General features: G+C 37.0%; 1 protein-coding gene across 1 annotated transcript in view; it reads left to right on the forward strand.

Annotated features, from left to right (window-relative positions):
- Nucleotides 1-22,500, forward strand: part of LOC135214634 (ralA-binding protein 1-like) — a 262,110-nt gene that overhangs the window by 129,354 nt on the left and 110,256 nt on the right. Inside the window, 1 exon segment of the mRNA XM_064248970.1 lies at nucleotides 14,777-14,893. Coding sequence (XP_064105040.1) covers nucleotides 14,777-14,893 — 117 coding nt within the window.

Raw genomic sequence — 22,500 nt, forward strand, 5'->3', positions numbered from 1 at the left:
CAATCTAACGACAGGGCGTCCGTGGCATAAGCCAGAGGGTCCAGGTTGGGGGCCACATAGCAAGGGAGCTTGTGGTTCGCTTGTGAGGCGAAGAGATCCACTTGGAGACCTGAGACTCTCCGGCTTACCCACTGGAATGACCCGACGTCCAGAGACCACTCTGATTCCAGAGGAACTGACCGGGACAGAGCGTCTGCTATCACATTTCTTACTCCCTGCCAGGTGAGTGGCAGACAGATGCCATTTGTGTTTGTTTTGCCAATGCAAAGATGGCTATCATGACATGGTTCACATGTTTGGATTTGGACCCTCCTCTGTTGATGCAATGAACTACCACTGCACTGTCCAAAACTAGCCTTAGATGAGACTTCTTCGGGGGAAGAACGTCTCTTCAGAGTAAGAAATACTGCCATTGCTTCCAAACACGTTTTATGTGGAGCTGGCGAAATTGAACTGACCAAGTCCCCTGAACCTGTTTGAACTGAGAGTATCCCCCCACCCGGACAGGGAGGCCGTCCGTGTGAATGGTTAGCACTGGAATGGGGATATTGAAGGGGTACTTTCTTGGCTAAGTTCTTTACTTTTGACCAAGGCCGTAGTTGGTTGCGAAGGATCTGTGGAATTACTGACAACTTGTCTCGATATTTGGAGTTTGCTTTTGACCGCCAATTCGGTTTATATCTTTCAGCCTTGCTTTCAGAAGGATATCTGTTACCGAAGCAAACTGAAGAGACCCTAGGATTCTCTCCTGGTTTCTTCTTGACGTTTGTTTGCATTTGAGGAATTGCCTGACAGATTTTGCTATTTCCTTCCGTTTGGCCACTGGAATTGATAGATTGTGGGAAGACAAATCCCATTGGATCCCTAGCCACTGAAAAACGAGATTCGGAGTAAGTCTGGATTTCGTTTGTTTATCTGGAACCCCAGACGTTCCAGAAAAGTGAACTACCATTTTTGGTAGCTTCGAAGGACTTCCTCCCCGACTGTTGGTGCCCAGATCAACCAATCGTCGAGGTATGCCGCTACCATTATTACCCTGAGCTCTCAATTGTTGTACAACCACTTCTGCTATCTTTGTGAATACCCTGGGGGCTACATTCAGACCGAAGGGCATCACTTTGAATGAGAATGTCTGATTCCCTAGCCTGAATCCTAGGAATGGGCGGAAGTGTCTGGCTATAGGGATATGATAGTATGCGTCTGTAAGATCGATGGAGCATGTGACGGCTCCACGCGGCAGTAAGGTCCTTACTTGCGAGAGGGTAAGCATCTTGAACTTGTCGCAGCGAATGAAAGAGTTTAGCTTTGACAAGTCTAAGATTACCCTTCTTTTTGTTGAGCCTTTCTTTGGCACGCTGAATAAGCGCCCTTGAAATTTTAGATGTTTGACTCTCGCAATAGCTCCTTTCTGAAGGAGTTCTTCCGCGTAATCTATCAATTCCTTTGACGGTACTTGATGAAATGATTTGATTGGAGGGGGATCTCCGATCCAACTCCAGCCTAATCCTTTGGACACTATGCTCTGTGCCCAATTGCTGAACCCCCACCTGTGGCGGAAGAGGAACAGCCTCCCTCCTACCTGGGGAGCCTCATTGCTGATGGGCGGGTTGGCCACCACGCCCTCCTCTGAACTGTCTATCCTCGTGCCCCATTCCTGCGCCACGCTGACGAAAAAGTAACCTCTCGCCCTAACTCTCGGTTGAGAGTAGCCTTGAGCCTCATAGGCAGGGTTAAAGGCCGGCGAGATAGCGTAGGAGGTGGATGGTTGAGATTGTTGGGGCACCAGGAGGAAAGGTTGGTTCTGTTTAGAGGTGGAAGGTTGTCCCTGTTGGGTAACTGGGACTGCCTGCACAAATTGCTGCTGTTGTTGGAGTCTTTTATAAGGCTGGAACCTCTTACCAGCCTTCTTTGGTTTCTTGCCAGCAGTGGGGACGGATTCCTGTTTCCTCTTTGAGGAAATCCCCACCTAGCTCTAAGGCTCTTGGTTGAGTCTAGCAGCTTCGTGGTGGACCTCGTTCACTGCGGACTCTGGGAAGAGATCCGCTCCCCCACATGCTTGCAGCCAAGAGTCTATTAGGCTCATGCCTGATTGTGCACTCTTGTAGGACATGCTTCCGGCAGTTCCTCCTAGCCTGGAAGAAGTCAAAGGCGTCCGTCAGAACCGTCTGAAACTGAGATTTCCCCAGAATCTTGAACAGTGGTTCCGAAGCATAGGAAAGGGCAGCCATTTCAGTGATGATGAGGGAATTGAGGGACCTGCCAAACCTAGTCCGCGCATCAAACTCTGCCTGGATTAGGGAATCCGCAGCCTAGGTTACTTCTCGCCGAACTGGTCCATGGCGGCAGTCCGGCTTGAGTTTACCCAGCGTGAATGTAGCTGGCAGGTTTTCCCACAATTCTCCGAAGGCGGGGAAGAGAGGAGAAGTAGACTCCGCCTCCCTCAACTGTGGAATGGGCTCATCCTTGAGGACTGCCTGAAGAGACTTCTCCACCAATTTCGTGGCGAACGGGAGAGAGACGTCCTCTTCCGTCGCGAAAATAGTGAAGGGACTCTTGTAGGCCTGGAGTCTAGTGTTAGAACACTCCCAATCCTCAAGGCAGTGAACCCATTCCCGCTGGGCGTGATCTCTACTGTAAAGGACTGACTCCTTAGAGATTTTGTCTTCTCCTCGTGAGAGCCGTTGGCGTCAGCCTAGCATACCCGATGAAGGCTGCGACAGACCCGGAGGGTAGAACTCGAAGTCCTCAATCCTTCGAGTTCCACAACTCCGGGATAGAAATCATCCCGTCCTTGAATGGAGCGTAAGCAGCTACTCTCCATGGGTTCTCCATAGAGAAAGCTGGCAAGGAGTCATAAGATGGGAGTTGAAGAATCCCCGTGCTAGATGCAGGGGAGACTGGGGGAGGAGCCTGAGCTAGCCCAGCTACTCGGTCCTCATTCTCTCTCATTCTATTAGAGAGATCCTGGATCGACTGTCCAGTTTGAGACAGACTGTTTTGACAGTTGGGCAAACATCTGCTCGAACCGCGTTCCCAGTGCGGAAATTTGGGAGCCTACTAGCAGCACGCCCCCATTCCACACCCCTGTTGAGACAGTATGAGGGATCGCAGGTGCTGGTTGCTTGCTACCCCCCCTTCCGGCATAGCCGGAGCAGGCAGCAGCGGAGGCGGGAGAAGGCAGTGAACTCGGTGGGAGTGCGAGCCTTCTCCTTCGAAGCCTTGCTTCTGGAGCTCTTCGAATGGGAAGAGCCCGGCTTAGCTTTCACCGCATCGGCATAGGAAGTCGACGACTTCTTAGCCGAAGAAGACGAAGACGACTTCCTAGAAGTCGACTTAGACAAGGTCTTCGGTTCTCTCTTTCCTTCTCCTTAGGAGGTACAGAGAGAGGCCGGGGAGAGCGACTAGGGATCTCAGATCCCGTAAAGCCTTGGAAAGAAGCGGGAAGAAGAGGGGACAGGAGAGCCAGGACGCCCAAGGAAAGACCTTGGGCGGCCCGACATACCTACCTCAACCAACAATCCTCCCAACCTACCGCCATGGGCTCTAGGTTAAGGTCCAGGGGCAGCGACGTCCGGAACCGACTCCTGTGAGGCTACGACCCCAAAACGATTGCTGGAGTTCTTGCTGAATGGAGGCTATCAGTGGGCAGCGGACGAGGGGTCGACGTCCAACCCCGTCGACTTGCCCGCGGGAAGATCTGGATGGCCAGCTTCCTATCTAAAATGTAGGGCTGGCCCTTGGCGGCGTTTTTCCCAAAAAAGCCGCCCACCCACGCTTTCAGGGTGGCGAGGGCGACTTCCCTCACGCCGCTAGCCGAAAGAAAGGTGAGATAGCTGCCAATTGTGGAAGGAGTTAACAAACTTACGACTAGAAGTTGTTTAGTAAAATCATAAGTAAGTCTATAATGGACTTACCCCATCTCCCAGCTGACCGACCAGGTCGTAGCATATAGCGCAGGCCTCAGGGTGCCAGACGATCAACTCGTTGAACGACGTGGCACAAGGGGCGTGGACCTGCACTCGTCATGTCCACAGGGGTCGTAAAGCGTCGCATTACACGCTGGGACCTGGCAGTTGGTAGCCTGTAAGTGAAAAAGTATATGAATACCAAGTAAACACTTACAGTCTAACATAAGCTCGCCGCTGGTACCGGAGCGATAAAGTTAGATAAAACCAGAGCCCGCCAAAATACGTGTGGTAACCAGGTTGGAAGATAGGCTATGGCTCCGCCGATGGCGGAAGCACAAGAATCAACCAACTAGGAGTGGTGGTAAAGGAAACCACGACGGAAAAAGGCGGGGAGGTGGATGAATAAAAATAATAATAACACACAATTCATTGTAAAATATCTTAGAATTAGGGTATATATCCTTAAAATAACAAAAATAAAAACAACTTCTCTCCACGTCTAACTAGAAGAGTGCGTAGGTAAGGGAAAGCTCCCTTCCGGTAACGGCGGAGAGATATAGGATATGTAGGCAAGCAACCGACCACTCGTAGTGCCCACCCTGCCCGCTAGCGGAGCCAGGAACCTATAACCAAAGGTGCCCCGGCTGCGACGGAAGGCTCCTTTCGTATCGTAAGGAAGGTGGCTGAGCAACTGGGGAGGGGAGAAGGAAGGTCTCGGCGAAACACGGCGGGAGCGAGAAAGGGGGAAGGATGGCCTATCATCCCCGCCTCACCAACTACCCGCAAGGAGACCCGTACCTCATAGTGGTCGCCCTGTACCCCCCCGCTGGGAGAACCCCTGGTCACCTCCGAAAGGGTGAGAGAAGGCGATGAAGTTGTCATAACAACCAAGGGGTCCCCCAGCTCCTCCCTATATCAGAGAGGGAGGGAAGGGGCATGGTAAGGTGCAATGGAACACGTGACCGCAAGTGGCCTAGGCAGCGAGACAACACAACCGTGGTAGGGCCACGTGAACCAAGCTGTACCAACACATGGAACAAGCACCTAGGCTAGCCTAACACTAAATAAAAAAATAAATATACATCGAAAGGTGGAAGAGACACTTTTAGTAAAAGAGAAGAAGCCCAGGAGGAGGCGGACTGTTCCGAAAAACAGGAGCCTACTCGGAGCCAGCGATAGCCGATGTAGAGCAAGAGCCGGGATGCTGGGCCGGAAATAATAATAGCCCTAATTACCAAGCTAGGAGAATGGTAGGAGGGCTGAACTAGCTAAAACTCGATGTAAACAATGAATGTGATAACGTAAGCCCATAAGTATAAGAAGTCCCAGTATGGAGGACCGGGAATTCTTACGAGGCGGCATGGCCGCCACGAGACAACCGGGAACCGTATATGACCTATTAAGAGGAAAATACTGGTACCCGGAAGATAAAACTATGGTAAAATGTTACTTATGAGTTACTTAACTTAGCCGTGGCAATAGCAGAGCGTTCCATCGTAGAATTTACGAGTAAATCCAAAAAGGGGCACAAGCACAAGAAATGGCGACTTGTCGCAAGCGCTAAAATTTAAGGATGTCCGCTAGGGGCGCTGCTGTCCGTGGCGTCCTCTAGTAGTAGTAGTAGGGGCTGCATCGCCCGTTGGTATCAGCTCTCTCTTGGGGGGATTCTGACAGGAAGTTCTAATTGGGTGTTTGGCTCGTGGTAGTGTTCCACACTCGCCCCACCCCTTTATCATACCGACACTTCTTTTTAAGAGTGAGCGAGTCAGTTTTACTGACATTTTCTTAATTTTGATTTTTCTCTGGTAATTTTAGGCTATTTTACCTAGAAAGATGATATTAAGATACTTTCATAGGCCGACACGAGCTGAGCCCAGATAATATATATATATATACACACACACACATACATATATAATATTATATATATATATATATATATATATATATATATATATATATATATGTGAATAACTTGATCACGAAGTATATAAAACGTGATGCCATGTATAAATAAAGGTTTTTTGCCACGAAGGAAAAAATGAAAAGCGAGATAGCCGAGTACTTTCGGTCCTGTTCGGACCCTTTACTGAAGTTTGCCTTCAGTAAAGGGTCCGAAAGTACTCGGCCAACTCGTTTTTCCATTTTTTTTCCTTTGTGGCAAAAAAAACCTTTATTTATATATATATACTATTATATATATATATATATATATATATATATATATAGATATATATTATATATATGACTAATATCGATATCTATATATATATATATATATTATTGATATTCTATATAAAGATATTCTGATATATATCTATATATATATATATATATTATTTATATTAATATAGTAATATTATATATATATATAGAGTGATTTTTTGATTTATATATATATATATATTAAATAAATATTTGGAATGCATGTGTAACCTTAATCACCTCTTTTTTCAATACTTAATATGAATTTTTGAGAGATTAACACCACCCCCCCCCCCATCCCGAATATCACACTTATCCCCTTAAAATGGTACCGATAGGCACGATGATATCTTAGTAGTCTTACCTGGGGTTCGATGAAAATGATTTACTGTCTAAATGAAGAATTTAGCGGCCATCCATAAAAGTCACTGTTGAAAATTGAAAATAACAATGTCATCCCTTTCCTAATGTATTGATACATTGATGAATCTTTCCAATGCAAATTCAGTATTTATTAGAAAACCCACAAATAATTTAACATATGTACATTGTTTTTATTCTGGCCACCATCTTAATATTAAAATTTCAATTTTTTCTTCTATGTTCCTACGCGCTTTGCATATCACGAGTCCACAATATCTGGACCAAGAAATAGAATACATAAAAAAGATAGGAAACAATCTCTGCTACCCATCTCATTTAATTGATTTATGTTATCAAAAAGCTCACAAAAAGTTCTATAGTGTTGCTATTAATGAAAAAGAAAGGCCTTAAAATGTACTTAGTTTACCTTATTTTCGTGGATTTGAAACCATAAAATCAATATTTAAATCGTTTAATGTTAATGTAGTGTTCTCTTATAACAATACCATTAAAGATATGCTAATTAAGAATAGTCACGTAACAAATAACAACATCATTTACAAAATTCCTTGTAAGGATTGCCCTTCGTTTTACGTTGGTCAGTAAGGTAAAAATTTATGTGTACGTATTAAGCAGCATATGTATTCAGTTAGAACAGCCCAGACTTCAGATGCACTGTTTATCCGAGTGAAAAATCTCATTGTATTAATTGGGGTGATACCTCGGTAATTGCTAGATCTAACGATTATGTTTCAAGAAATTTACTGGAATCGGCAATTATACAAATCACTAATAAAAACAACCTAAATCTTAGTCTGGGAATGTACCATTTGGACCCCATATATTTGTAAGATGTTTATGAAGGATCTTAAAATAAATGAACAACTAATAAATTAGTCCCACATGTATATAGTTATTATTTCTCTCTCTCTCTCTCTCTCTCTCTCTCTGGTTCGATATTTTCTCTCCCTCTTTCTCTTGCTTGATATGTATATATTTATATTTTCTTTCGTCTTTTCATTAATAATAATTTTTTTGGGGGGAAATTTGTGTAAAAATTCATGATATTAAATTGTATATGCTCCCGTGTTTTTTCAAAATGTACTGTTTTCTGGGAGAATCACTTGTATACTGCGTGTATCCTTCAAGGTGTGGCTACCCTCAGGCGGCGGCTCCTTTCTGTAGAGGGAAAATCGCCCTTATTGCTTGCTAATCTTGTAGTGTCAGTTTGTATATTAAGCTTTCTTTTGACTACGTTCTCTGTAAAATCAGTTTGCCTCAGTAAAGGGTCCGAACAGGACCGAAAGTACTTGGCTATCTCGCTTTTTCATTTTTTCCTTAGTGGCAAAAAAACTTTTATTTATACATAGCATCACGTCTTATATACTTCGTGATCAAGTTATTCATATATATAATATATATATATTATATATATACATATATATATATATATATATATATATATATATATATATATATATATACCATATATACTCGCGTATCATGCGACTTTTGAATCCCTAATTTGGGAGCTGATTTTAAGGGGGTTGCATCTTACAGAGACATAAAATGCCAGTATGTAATAATCATATACTATTAGTATTGTATGATAAAATACAAGCATAACGGATATGCATCTTTTCCATGGATCTTTTAACAAGTTATGTTTTACTTCACTTCATCCAATAATATTATATGCATTTTCATATTACTTTTTGTTTGTATATTATATAATACAAGCATAGCAATCATGTTTTGGTTTGAAAATCAGCTGAGGGCTATTGCGAGTAAGTTTGTTTTGCTGTGTCGAACATCAAATCAGTGAGACTTTCTTGATTCTCGTTAGCGCAAATAAATCTCGAGATACTCTATTTATATGAGACTAGGTAATTTTATGATATACAAAGTGTTTTCAAGTGGAAATATCACTTTAAAATGTATCGTGTATGAACAAAATTTTTTTATTTTTTCGTTAGTAGATGGCGCAGAGGGCATGTTTATTGCGTAAACAAAAATCAACAGATTCCGTTCGATATTTTCACTTATCTCATCAGAATACTATGAGCTTTACGTATATATCTTTTATTGGAGTGAAAACAGTAAAATATGTTCTTTTTGTGCTCAATAGTATTGATTATAACACATTTCTCTCATTTTATTTACGGTCGAGTTTGAAGGTACTAAACCGAAGTTTGCGAGTTTCATCCATATAGTACTATTATTGTGCATTGGCAACAGATATAACTCCACTGAACTTACGCTATCAAACACAACCGTAGATAAAATTGAGAGAAAATCATTTAAATCAAAACTTCAGGTCTGGAAAGAACACATTTTACTGTTGTTTTCACACTGATAAAAGATAAGTAACGTTACGGTAAAGGTTCATACTATGATGAAATGAAGTTAAAATAGTGAACGGAATGAATCACGTAATATTTTTATACAATAAACATACCCACAATGCAATCTGTTAACAAAAAAAAATACTTTATCTCACGAGGCATATTTAATTTATATTTCAACATAAAAACACGTAGTAAAACGACATTACCTTCTCTCATATAAGTAAAGTATCTAGATATTTTACTCTAACTAGAAGAAGGGAAATTTGCTCCTAATTGAGTTAAATACGGAGAAATAAACTCTTATTCGCCATCGGCCAATTTCTAATCCAAAACACTGACCGCTTGTTAGTATTTTATGATATAATAATATGAGAAAACATATAATATTATTGGATACTGTAATATATAACTTTTTAAAAAATCAGAAAAAAGGTGCATATTCATTGTTTTTATTTCGTAACTATACTAACCATCAGCACCCTGACATCGCTCAATTAGGTATGCGATGTTGTCCGAATCTGATTCCCGTTTCGTGTCCATTTTTTTTTTCTACTGATATGTCAAAGTCAGAATGCATTGAACCTCCAAAATTGGCTTATATTAATAAATTACTAAATTATATCATATATGTAGTATACTGAAGGCTAGGCTACTGTATTCGTTTATATACAATATATGTACCACGATATCATCATCATATACGCGAGGCTAACTTGTTAAATGTTATTCAATTTCTCTTTGTACTGAATTATCATAGGCCAATGTGCATTGAACTTAGAGAATTTGCCGTAATTAATAATTACTATGCCATATATGTATAAACTATGCTGTGTATTGTAGGCTAGGCTAGTATAATATTCTTACGGAAAATTAACCCGGGCCGACTTATGTCCTAATCGATTTGTGACTGGTTGGTCATAATCAATCGCGTTAGTAAGTCGACTACTACCTGTAATGTAAAAATATATCAGTCCTATTCTTCTTAACGTCATTTGTAACATAACTATGGTAATTTTTTACTATTGTACGATGCTTGAAACGCAAGCAAAAAGGCTGTTATCGTATTGGTTGTTCATAGCAAATCAGCTGTTTCTGGCTGTATGCGTTTTCCAAACAAGTATATCATTACTACTAATACTTTTGGCATTCTCTTTTACTTTTTTAAAATTAACTAGAAGATGGTATAGATTAAGAGATGGAGGAAAAGGGGTTAGCCTAACTAAAAAATGGAATAGATAAAGAGGAGGAAAAGAGGTTAGCCCATTGTTATTGGGTCTCATAAACTTAACTCGCATGATACATGAGATACGTGATAAAATAATTTTTTAAGGGTGAAAATTTGGGGTCACATGATATGCAAAATTGCGTGTTATGCAAGTATATATATATATATATATATATATATATATATATATATATATATATATATATATATATACATATATATATATATATATATATATATATATATATATATATATATATATATATATATACATAATATATATATATATATATATATATATACAATATATATATATATATATATATATATATATATATATATATATATATATATATATATATATATATATACATATATATATATATATATATATATATATATATATATATATATATATATATATATATATATATATATATATACGTTATATGTGATATATATATATATATTATATATGTTATTGTACACCTCTCCTTTTGTACGATTTGGTTTTCCTGGGCTTTTTCCTACAAAATTTTGTGTAGGTTATCGTATGCTTTATCCGGGGGCCAGCGTGTGTGACTGGGCCCCATATCAAGCACCTAAACAAAGCATTCCATCTTCTTTCAGGACCTATTCTGCTTTTGTGTTCGTTGTTTTTGGTGCTTTTTTATTCGAGTGCACCTAAATAAGCCATCTTAGGGCCAAAGAAAGTTCCAAATGTTAGCCCTTCTATAAAAAAGGCGAGAAACACTTTAGAATTGAAGAAAGAACTCTTAGCAAAGTGTTGGAGGAAGTTGCATACCGATCTTGCTGAGAAAATACCTGCAACAAGCGCTGTTGTTAGTGAATTTAAGGCCAGCAGAGGCTGGTTTGAAAAATTCAGAAAATGAATGGCTATACATAATGTGCCTACTTCAGTGATTAAGGACATTTTTACAAAGTGGAATGGTGTTAGAAATTTTTTGGAGGATTATCATCCCAACAAGTAGTTGCAATCCGTATATCCAACATGTTTAATGACAATACCATGCTTAACTTTAGGCAAATTTTAAAGAAATGCTAGAAACAAATGTCTTTGGACAGTTTCGTTGTATGACAGGAGTTCAGTAACTCAAGATGGTCCTAGTGCCAGTAAACAACAAAGAGGTGAAGTAACTTCAGATAGGTATTTGATATCTGAAGGCTTCGAGGGAGTTGTTTCTCCTTCCAAACAATAACCTCTCCTCTTCCATCTCCCCTCCTCTCTGTCTTCCATACACTAAGAAGTGTTTTCCATAAAGGTATGAGTGATGTTAAATGTTCATTTATTCGTTTGATTAGTCGTTTATGTTTATTTTTCATTGTTTTTGTAGGTAGAACTGTTATTCCCTATATAATGTATTTTTTGTTAATAATTTGGGGATCTGGAACAATATTAATTGTTTTTACATTATCCTTTTACATTATCCCTTATGGGAATTATTGTTTCAGTTTTCGTACGTTACAGATTTCGTGGGAGGTTCTGGAAAGGATTATGTACAAAAACCGAGGTTCCACTGTATATATATGATATATATATATATATATATATATATATATATATATATATATAGTATAAAGGTTTTTGCCACGAAGGAAAAAATGAAAAAGCGAGATAGCTGAGTACATTCGGTATTGTTCTGACCCTTTACTGAGGGTCGGAACAAGACCGAAAGTACTCGGCTATCTTGCTTTTTCATTTTTTCCTTCGTGGCAAAAACCTTTATTTATACATAGCATCACGTTTTATATACTTTGTGATCAAGTATTCATATATATATATATATCAGGCAGTCCCGGGTTACGACGGGGGTTTCCGTTCTTGAGACGCGTCGTAAGCCGAAAATCGTCGTAAGCCGGAACGACGCTTGGAAATATGTCTTAAACTAATAAAAGTTATAAAAACCTTTACTTGTATCCTTTGGTTACACTACATGCGTTTCCTGTATTTTATTGTACAACCTGGAGTTATTTTCATAAAAGAATGCTGGTTCTTGAAGGTAAAACTATGTAATCCTCTGGTGACACTACATTCTTGAAGTTTTTATGTACAACCTGGAGTGATTTTGCAAAATCTTGAGGGCTACAAGAACAGCTGATTACTATATGTATCATATAGACTAATTAAAGTAAATGTATCTTTAAATAGGCTTATATATTAGTATCAACAAAACATTTCCTGCCATGAGTCAGAGGCCGTTTAATGAAACGAACACTTCTCTGTCCTATCTGTTCAGAAAATAAACGTTACGTCAATCCCCGAGACCATTGTTGCCAAAGCGTCTCTCTCTCTCTCTCTCTCTCTCTCTCTCTCTCTCTCTCTCTCTCTCTCTCTCTCTCTGATCAAATTACATTGGAAACTTGACATACGATTGCCTAATATACGAATGATTTTGAGATATAACAGAAAATTTGCGAAAATAAAACAAAGCTTTGATATACAACGAATATTTGAGATACGATTTTGCGATGAGTGTTAGTTGTATAGGCGACCGATAAATGGCGTTCAGTCTGTTTGTTTGTTGGTGCTGCATGTTAACACGTCGTTGTTTGTTTAGTTCGTTGTATTTGCGCCTATTTTTCGTGTTATTTTGTCTATTTATTATTAACCATGGGTCTCAAAGCTAAAGACAAGCAGGTGATAAGAAAACCAAGAAAATGATTTCGATGGAAGCAAAACATGAAATTATAGCAAAGCATGAACGTGGCGTTCGTATCGTCGATTTGGCAAACGAGTATGGTCGAAATCCTTCTACAATATCCACGATCATCAAGCAGAAGGAAGCTATAAAAACCCCCGAGACCATTGTTGCCAAAGCGTCTCTTCTCTCTCTCTCTCTCTCTCTCTCTCTCTCTCTCTCTCTCTCTCTCTCTCTCTCTCTCTCTCTCTCTCTCTGATCAAATTACGTACTGGATAATGTCTCTCTTTGGATACTTTCGATTTTGCCAAATTATTGAGGGCTACAAGAACAGTTGATTACTATTTACGTATCATATAGACTAATTAAAGTAAACGTATCTTTAAATAGGCTTATTATTAGTATCAACAAAACATTTACTGGCATGAGTCAGAGGCCGTTTAACGAAACGAACACTTCTCTGTCCTTAACTCGGAGCGTCGGAAGACGCCTCTCTCTCTCTCTCTCTCTCTCTCTCTCTCTCTCTCTCCTCTCTCTCGCTCTCTCTCTCTCTCTCTCTCTGATCAAATTACTGGATAATGTCTCTCTTTGGATACTTGGAATTGCGTTTTAATCTAACCAGAAACTTCGTTTTGTTATTTTATTACTGGAAACAAGCAATGATTTTTTTCATTATTTGCGCTTTTTGGACTGTATATGTAAACTAGTATGTATTCATTCGCTCGGAAACTAGTTCCGCATATGAGGCGTCACTAAAAAACATAGAAAAAATACAACATAAAAAGTGTCGAAAATCATCATAATCTCAAAATTTTTGTTGTAATCTAACCAGAAACTTATTTTTATTAATATACTGTGCTAAACTATAAAGGATTTTTATATAGTATGCGTTTTTTAAAAAGCGTCGGTTAACTCGGAGCGTCGGAAGCGTCAGCGTCGTAACCTCGGAACAAGCGTCGTAACCCAGGACGGATTTTTCCATTGAATATTTAAGAAAAGCGTCGTAACCTCGGAACGTCGTAAGCCGGAACCGTCGTAACCCGGGGAGCCGCCTGTATATATATATATATATATATATATATATATATATATATATATATATATATATATATATATATATATATATATATATATATATATATATATATATATATATATATATATATATATATATATAAGTGACTGTCATACTTACAAACAAGTCACAATGTTGTACTTTTGGTTTGCATTAGCAAACTTCAGTTGGTATGACTTACTCCATTCTCAGTTATGTCTCCGTTGAACTGTGGAAGATATTCTCTTTATTTTTACTTTTTTCCTTACTTCATCATGAGTATTGGGTAAGTATGGAAACACAAAGTATCCAAATATACTTTATTTCAAGATTTTCATCCTGAGTAGAATGCAGAGAGTTTCTGAATAGATGTTTGGACTACAAGAAGCAGAGGAAGTCTGAGATACAATTTGTTTACAAAATCATAGGCAAGCAAAACCTGCTCGATATACAGACATATGAACTAACATACTTATCTAGGTTAGTCACGTATGCCTTGATGTCTCGTGGGAGTCAAATGGATCCCAGAGAAGGCATTGTTGATTTGTTTATGTCCAACATAGATACTGCTGATTCAAGGTGTTCACACACTTGGATTTTGGACAATCTTTCCTGCATGACCTCCTATGTCCCGACTCATGTTGCATGCATTACTCTACAGAATGTTTTACATACATTCTTATTTTTAATGCAAACACTTACATATATATATATATATATATATATATATATATATATATATATATATATATATATATATATATATATATATATATATATATATATATATATATATATATATATATATATATATAATTACTTTATTCACTGACATACATGTATTTTTACCATTTTCTACTATAATCCCATTTTTATACTAAAATTACATCTTCCTTTTTATTATTGAATAACAGTTTGAAAAGTTTTCATTGTATTAAACTTGATACCTTACAAGTCTTTTTGTCTGGCTAGTGTTCAAGTGTTGTTAAAGGACTGTGTTATTTTTATTTCAGAGGAACTTCCAGTATTTGGTGTGCCACTTTCCACAGCTGTGGAGAGATCTCCAAGTCATGATGGTATCCAGCTTCCAAGTATTGTCAGGGAATGCATAGATTACATAGAGGAAAATGGTAAGAGTTAATGGTATGGACGTGGCTTGAAGGATATTCTAATTTAATGTTGTACTCATAAACAAACCCGTTCAGTTGTGTATGTCAGCAACTATGTACTGAAGTAATTATGTTTGAGTGTTTGTGGGAACCATTATTTCAGATGATTTTATGAAATTCAGAAAGCTAAGACAGCAGGAGTACCTACTAAAGCAATTATTTTGGTTGCTTTTCAAGCTTACAGAGAAGAAAATCCTTTGCTATCAAGCCAAGAAATTCTGTTATCTTTTAATATTCCAGTTTTATTAAAAGTTTAACAGCCACATTAATTCTTTGTTCAGTCATTGTTCTTCAAGAATATAAGAACTGTAAATTTCTCGCTTCTCATTCGAAGCTGTGGACACTAGGAAATATTATGATTTATTTTTTGTTCCCTTCTGAGCTAAAAGATCACCTCTTATAACTGAGGTAGTTTAACTTACCATAGTTGACAAACATTTGTTGAAGTCAAATAAGTAAATGCAATTAATGTCAGTACACACACACATTAATCTCTCCAATATTATGAATAATACAGCTAAGTGCCTGCGGGATAATGGAAATTTCTGGATATGATCTGAAAATGGTTTATGGATGGAAAATGACAATTTTATACCCTTACGTACTCTCCCCTCCTTGTTAATACTGCATAACTGCATACATGATTGCTTATAAACAAACAGTGCACATAAGTATGCTTATAATCATCACAAAACACACTGTTCAGTACAGGCAGTCCTTGGTTGTGTAGGGGAGGGGGGGAGGGGGGGGGGGGGGGGGATTTTGTTCTCGATGGGGTGCTAATAAGCAAAAACTGCCATTAAGCGAAATTCAAGTGATTTAAGGCTCTTATGGCACAAAGTTTCAGGTGCTGATAACCGAAACTTGGCCTGTTATGGCACCATAAATCGCCAGTTTTATGGCGATTTATGGTGCCATAACAGGCACCATTAACCATGGGCTTCCTGTGCTGTAGATATAAATTATATATACTATTTGTATATACAGGTAGTCCCAGACTTATGATGTTATCATTAATAGACGACGTTAACCCCGTTAAATAGATACCTATTGTTGTTGTGAGCGCATTATGGCACTTTAACTTTATTATGGCACCATAATATGGTACCACAACTCCCTGCAAATAGCTAAAATATGGGAATACATAAAACTCCTCTAAAAACACTCTAAGAATGCTTTTACCAGCGGTTTTTTCATACAGTCCTCACCCACTTTTACATGGGGATAGGTTCCAGAACCTACTGCAGAATTGCAAAACCCCAGAAATGCAAAAATCCCCTCTAAAATTGCTTATAACTGGCTTATAACTGCCAAAACCTTGTGCCTCTTATAAACTAAAATTCTTATACCTGTCTATTGTAACATTTCACGACTTAATTTGATAGTTCAAACTAAAATATACCTTAAATTATCTTACTAAAACATTTTAATGTTTCAAAAAAATACATCCCAAAACATCCTAAGTCATCTTAGATTAGTACCATTTTATAACTGTTGCTTTTAAGTATATACACCCCCTAAAATGCTTATAACAATGATTTACTCATTTTAAAATATTAATAATGTAAAAAGCAAAATATCTATAAAATGTTTAATACAAATTAGATAAATCTTTAATACAAATAGGATATTTTGCATCGTGCATAGCTGTTTACTCGCATAGTGTTGGTAAAACCATCAACAGTTATCACTAATTAGCTTTTTTTGTGTAGAGCACCACTGTTTATTCACTAATAAATTTATTTTTTCATATTATGTTCGTAACTAAATATATACAGAGTTTTATAATAAAAATAATTTACAGTGTACTTATGAGTAGTAATATTCTATTAAGCTCATTCCAGGTTAGGTCCCAGACTGAACATAATAGGTGTACTCTCTCTCTCTCTCTCTCTCTCTCTCTCTCTCTCTCTCTCTCTCTCTCTCTCTCACATAAATCAAGGAAAAATATATGAGAAACATGGTAACTCAGAATGTGAATTAATTGCGGTAGAATTTGGATCTGAAAAATTATTGAACATAGTAATATATAGACCCCCTAATACTAAAGAGTTTGACACAATAATAGAAAAATTGGATGATATATGTAGAAACCACAAAGACTGGACTATACACCTATCTGGAGACTTTAACTTTCCTTCCGTAGATTGGAAAGAATGAATAGGAGATTGTGGTTGTATTTATACATATAAAAGAGAGTAATAGTAATGCAGAAGATAAGAGGCAATTCAAAAAGCTATTAGATATGCTACTAGAACACAACATTCAACAAATAAATCACCTGCCAACAAGAAAGGAAAGTACTTTAGACCTAGTATTTGTGAACGAGGTGAACTATGTTAAAGAAATAATAGTTTACAATGTGAGTATTTCAGACCATAATGTTATAGGATTAACAGTCGTTCCAAAGCAATTGAAAACAGAGGTAAGCAAGAGATGAAAAAGTGGGAAGGATATGGATAATACAATTTCTATAGTAAGAATATAAAATGGTCAGAAATAAATGAAGAATTAAACAAAGATTGGGATGACATATTCGTAAGTGATGACATACAGGTAAATACAGATATATTGATATATTATATAAAATATTAGAGAAAATAGTGGATAAATATATACCGAAGAAAAAAGGTAAACATTAGTCATGCATACCAAGAGACAGAAGGATCTTGTTTTCGAAAATCAGAAAGTGGAAAAAAGGTCTTGCAAAAGAAAAGAATGCATGGAAAGTGATGGAACTAAAAGGTAAGGTAGAAAATGAAGAATAAAAGATTATAAAATCAAAAGAAAATGAAAAAGGGACTTGGAAGAAAAAACCCTGGTAAATATCAAGTAATACACCAAACTGTTGTACTCATATGCAAAAAAGATGAATGAAAGAATAGAATTAGGCCCTTTAAGAAATGAAGGGAGATTAACGAATGAAAAAAAAGGAAATGTGCAACAGATTAGCAGAAAGATAAAACAGAGAATCTACCCCTAGAATTGATAATGAAGATAATGATACAGAAATAAGGGATGTAAATAGTGAATATGTAATGGATATAGATATTAATGAAACCGATATTGTGCAGGTATTAATGAAATTAAAAATGGATCAGCAGCTGGACCAGATGGTGTCCCTGCCATTTCGTTAAAGAAAGTAGTTCATTCTATCGTAAAGCCACTTGCAATATTTTTAAGGCAAAGTATAGATACAGGCAAGATTTATGATGAGCATAAATTAGCGTATATTACCCCTATTTTCAAAAGCGGATCAAGACTAGAGGCAAGTAATTATAGCTAACATCACATATTATGAAAGTGTATGAAGAGTAATGAAGAAAAATATTATGAAACATTTAATAAAAAAATAATTTGCTTAATATAGGACAACATGGTTTTGTACCCAAAAAAAAGTACACAAATCAAACTGTTAGTCCATCGTGGTAACATAAATAAAAATATGATAAATGGAAAAGAAACAGATGTAGTTTATCTAGACTTTGCAAAAGCTTTGGACAAGGTAGACCATAATATATTAGTGAAGAAAATTAGAAAACATAATACAGTGGACAAAGTAGGAAGATGGATAAAATGAATTTTTACACAACAGAAACAGATAGTTATTGCAAACGATGAGAAATCAGATGAAGCTAAGGTAATATCCATTGTGCCACAAGGTACAGTGTTAGCTGCATTGCTGTTTGTTATTATGATTGCAGACAGACAGTAATGTTAAGGACTCGGTAGTGAGTAGTTTTGCCAGTGACACAAGAATAAGTAGAGAAATTACTTGTGATGAAGATAGGAACCCACTACAAAGAGACCTTAACAAAGTATATGAATGGGCAGAGGTAAATAGGATGGTATTTAACTCTGGTAAATTTGAATCAATAAGTCATGGAGATAAAGAAGGAAAGCTACAAGCATATAGGGGACCTAATAACGAGACAATCACTAATAAGGAAGCAGTTAAAGACCTCGGTGTGATGTTGAATAGGAACATGTTATGCAATGATCAAATAGCAATTTTATTGGCAAAATACAAAGCAAAAATGGGAATGCTATTACGGCACTTCAGAACAAGAAAAGCTGAACACGTGATTATGCTCTATAAAACTTTCCTACGTAGTCCACTTGAATATTGTAATATGGTATGGTACCCACACTACCAAAAGGATATTGCACAAATAGAGTATACAAAGAATAGAAGTTAAGGATCTTGACTACTGAGAAAGACCACAATTTTAAAAATTATATAGTCTAGAAAGGAGAGGAGAATGCTACATGATAATACAGGCATGGAAACAGATAGAAGAAATTGCCAAAAAACATCATGGAGCTAAAAATATCAGAAAGTGCAAGCAGAGGTAGATTAATAGTGCCCAAAACTATACTATGAATACTAAGGAAAGCACAACAGGACATTAATCCACAACGCACAAGCTTGATTAATCAGCGTCTATTCAATGCGTTGCCAGCTCATCTGAGGAATATATCAGGAGTGAGTGTAGATGTGTTTAAGAATAAGCTCGACAAATATCTAAGCTGCATCCCAGACCATCCAAGATTGGAAGATGCATTAACAATTCTCTGGTAGACATTAGAGGTGCCTCACACTGAGGGACCTGGGGCAACCCAAACAAGATGTTAGGTCTCTCTCTCTCTCTCTCTCTCTCTCTCTCTCTCTCTCTCTCTCTCTCTCTCTCTCTCTCTGTAGGGGTAATGTAAGATGTATTTGAAATTATATTACTGTAAAGATTTTTTGGATGATAGAGCATATTGTACTTATAATGTAGTAATGTATTTATTTTGTTCATTCCAGTTTGAGCCCCAGACTGAGCATAGTAGGTGCATGCTCTCTCTCTCTCTCTCTCTCTCTCTCTCTCTCTCTCTCTTTAAGGATATTATTGTAGTTTTTGGATGATGAAACATGTTGTACAATATTTATAATATTCGCTGATTATTTTCATTTTATTTTTCAGTCTGCTGTTAATATTTAGCATTTAATATTCTTATAAACATCAGTCAACATACTTTAAACTGTGACTTTATTCAAAAGGCAATTGGCTGCCTTTTTCCCCTTAGCCTTTTTAATAAAGTTGCAGTTTAAAGTGTGATGGCTGATGTTTATAAGAATATTTTCATATATGCAAACCAAAGGGGAATTTTTTAGTTGATAATAATTTCGCCCTCTCGTGGGATCAAACCACCATCCAGTGGACAGGGATGAAATCAAGACAACAGTGACATTATCGATTTGGCTAACAAGTGAGGTTCAATCCCACGAGAGGATGAAATTATTATCAACTAAAAAATTCCCCTTTGGTTTACATATGTGAAAATATATAAATTCCGGGGTAGAGCGAATTAGATATTAAAGGACATTTGTAGCTTGAATAATTTTGTAACCTGAGGCACTACTGTATTATTTTTCTTTGTGTGGAAGTATTCATCCAAATTTTTATCACTACTTACATTTGCTAAATTTTGTCATATTAAATTATTTCTTTATAATTTATATATTGATATATATATAATATATATACAGGCAGTCCTCGGGTTATGACAGGGATTCTGTTCTTGAGACGCATTGTAACCCGAAAATCGTTGTAAGCTGAAACATCGTCAAAAATCCTAAGAAAATCTTTGCTTTGGGTGCATTGAAAACTATGTAAACTGCATTCTTATTTCTTTTGCCAGATCAGTGTTATAGGCGTCGTAACCCTGGAACATGCGTCGTAACCTTCGAAATAATTTCTGATGAATATAATTGAAAAGCGCCTTAACCTCAGAACGTCGTCAGCCAAACCCGTCGTAACCCGGGGACTGACTGTTTATATAATCTATATACAATTTATATATAAATATCTATGTTTATATCTTGTGAGCAAATACCATAGGAAAATGATAGGCAAAAATCCAAGCGCTTTCATCGACACTAAGACATTTTCAAGGAATGAATGAAATACAGTTGGAAAGAAAGTTATCAGGTAAACAAAAAGATTAAAAATACCAGATGGTTAATTGTAAAAATTGTAAAAATAAAAAAGATTATCCGTAAACACAGATTTAACCCTAACAAACTACAAACCATCCATATATAGTTCAAAACATTTAAAAACTGAATATATAAATTTTGTTGCTTATATTTATCTACAACTTTTTTCATTATGAAGGCATAGAGTTTAATAACCAAGACTTAAATTCAGAACATTTCCATTATTTGACTTAATGAAACAAGATTCAATGATATTCCTTTTAACCGTCATTACATATGATTAAGGCTCTGGAGGCAAGCAAGAGCCTTAATCCCATTATAATGAAAAGAAGGTGTAGATAAATATAAGCCACTAAATTAATATATCAAGTTTTTAAATGTTTTGGACTAGTACGTATATGGATACGTTGTAGTTTCTGTTAGGGTTAAATCTATGTTTAGGTTTGTGACCGTGTGATATCTGATAATCCTGATTTATGTCTGATTTTTACCTGTTCCTTGGCAATGTCTTTGTAACAACGATAGCGCTTGGATTTCTGCCTATCATTTTCCTGTGATGTTCGCTTATTTAATGAAGTCACATGCATCTACTGTGATTTTTTAAAAACATATATCTATATATATATTAATCATGATAATAATATTAATAATAATAATAATATGAATAATAATAATAATATCCTTTATTTCAGCTCAGGGCCAATACATGGAATATACAAAATACAGACAGTAACATACACAATCTAGATACATGAGACATGATAAAAAAATTAATAAACAGCGCAATCCACATAATAGCTGAGGTATTATAAAAGGTAGTAATCATAATACTGGCAATAACAGTGATGATATTGGAGAGAAAAAAAAACGCATTGAAAGTTCTAAAAGTTAGTGCACCGATTATATAACTTACATTTCAGTTAGAGACCTTAGGTGTTTACAATAGTCAGGTCTAGAGGCCAAATACGAAAACTGAATGTAGAAAAACTTTAACTTGATAGTAATCACAGTAATAGTGAAAAAGTAAAATATCAGCAATGAATATGATAATGACAGATTCTGCTGATGACACCTTGCCAATATGGAGATTAAGTCCTTTAGGGAACAAAGGCCTCATTTTCCCATCTTTCCCACAATTTAGATCTTGTTCTTGCTTCACTCCGTAAGATGCTTTGTATGAGCGAATTGCTGCCATTTCTCACTCAGGTTAACAGACTGGATATTGTTCACCTTACATTGAATTTTATATGGTCCAGGTGGTTTTCTATGAACATCTATGTGGCGGAGTGTTTGCGAGGCGTCTCAAAATGTTATTGTGCACAACAGAGATATTTCTCGTGGTCTCTTGGGTATAGTTCGTCCACAGGAAACACCCATAAATACTGTAGCAATACGAGCAGAAGAGCAGCAGTTTCACGTCTCAGTGACAGAAGGCAAACCTCTTTGCAATCATGTTGCCAGTTGCACATAGTTTACGACGCCTCTGTTCAATGTCTGCTGTATCTTTTAGGTCATCTGTGATAATGTGACCTAAATACGGAAATTTGTGCATGAATTCCAGCCAATGATTTCCAAGGAAAAATTG

The sequence above is a fragment of the Macrobrachium nipponense genome, chromosome 46 (assembly GCF_015104395.2).
Source record: "Macrobrachium nipponense isolate FS-2020 chromosome 46, ASM1510439v2, whole genome shotgun sequence".
NCBI lineage: Eukaryota > Metazoa > Arthropoda > Malacostraca > Decapoda > Palaemonidae > Macrobrachium > Macrobrachium nipponense.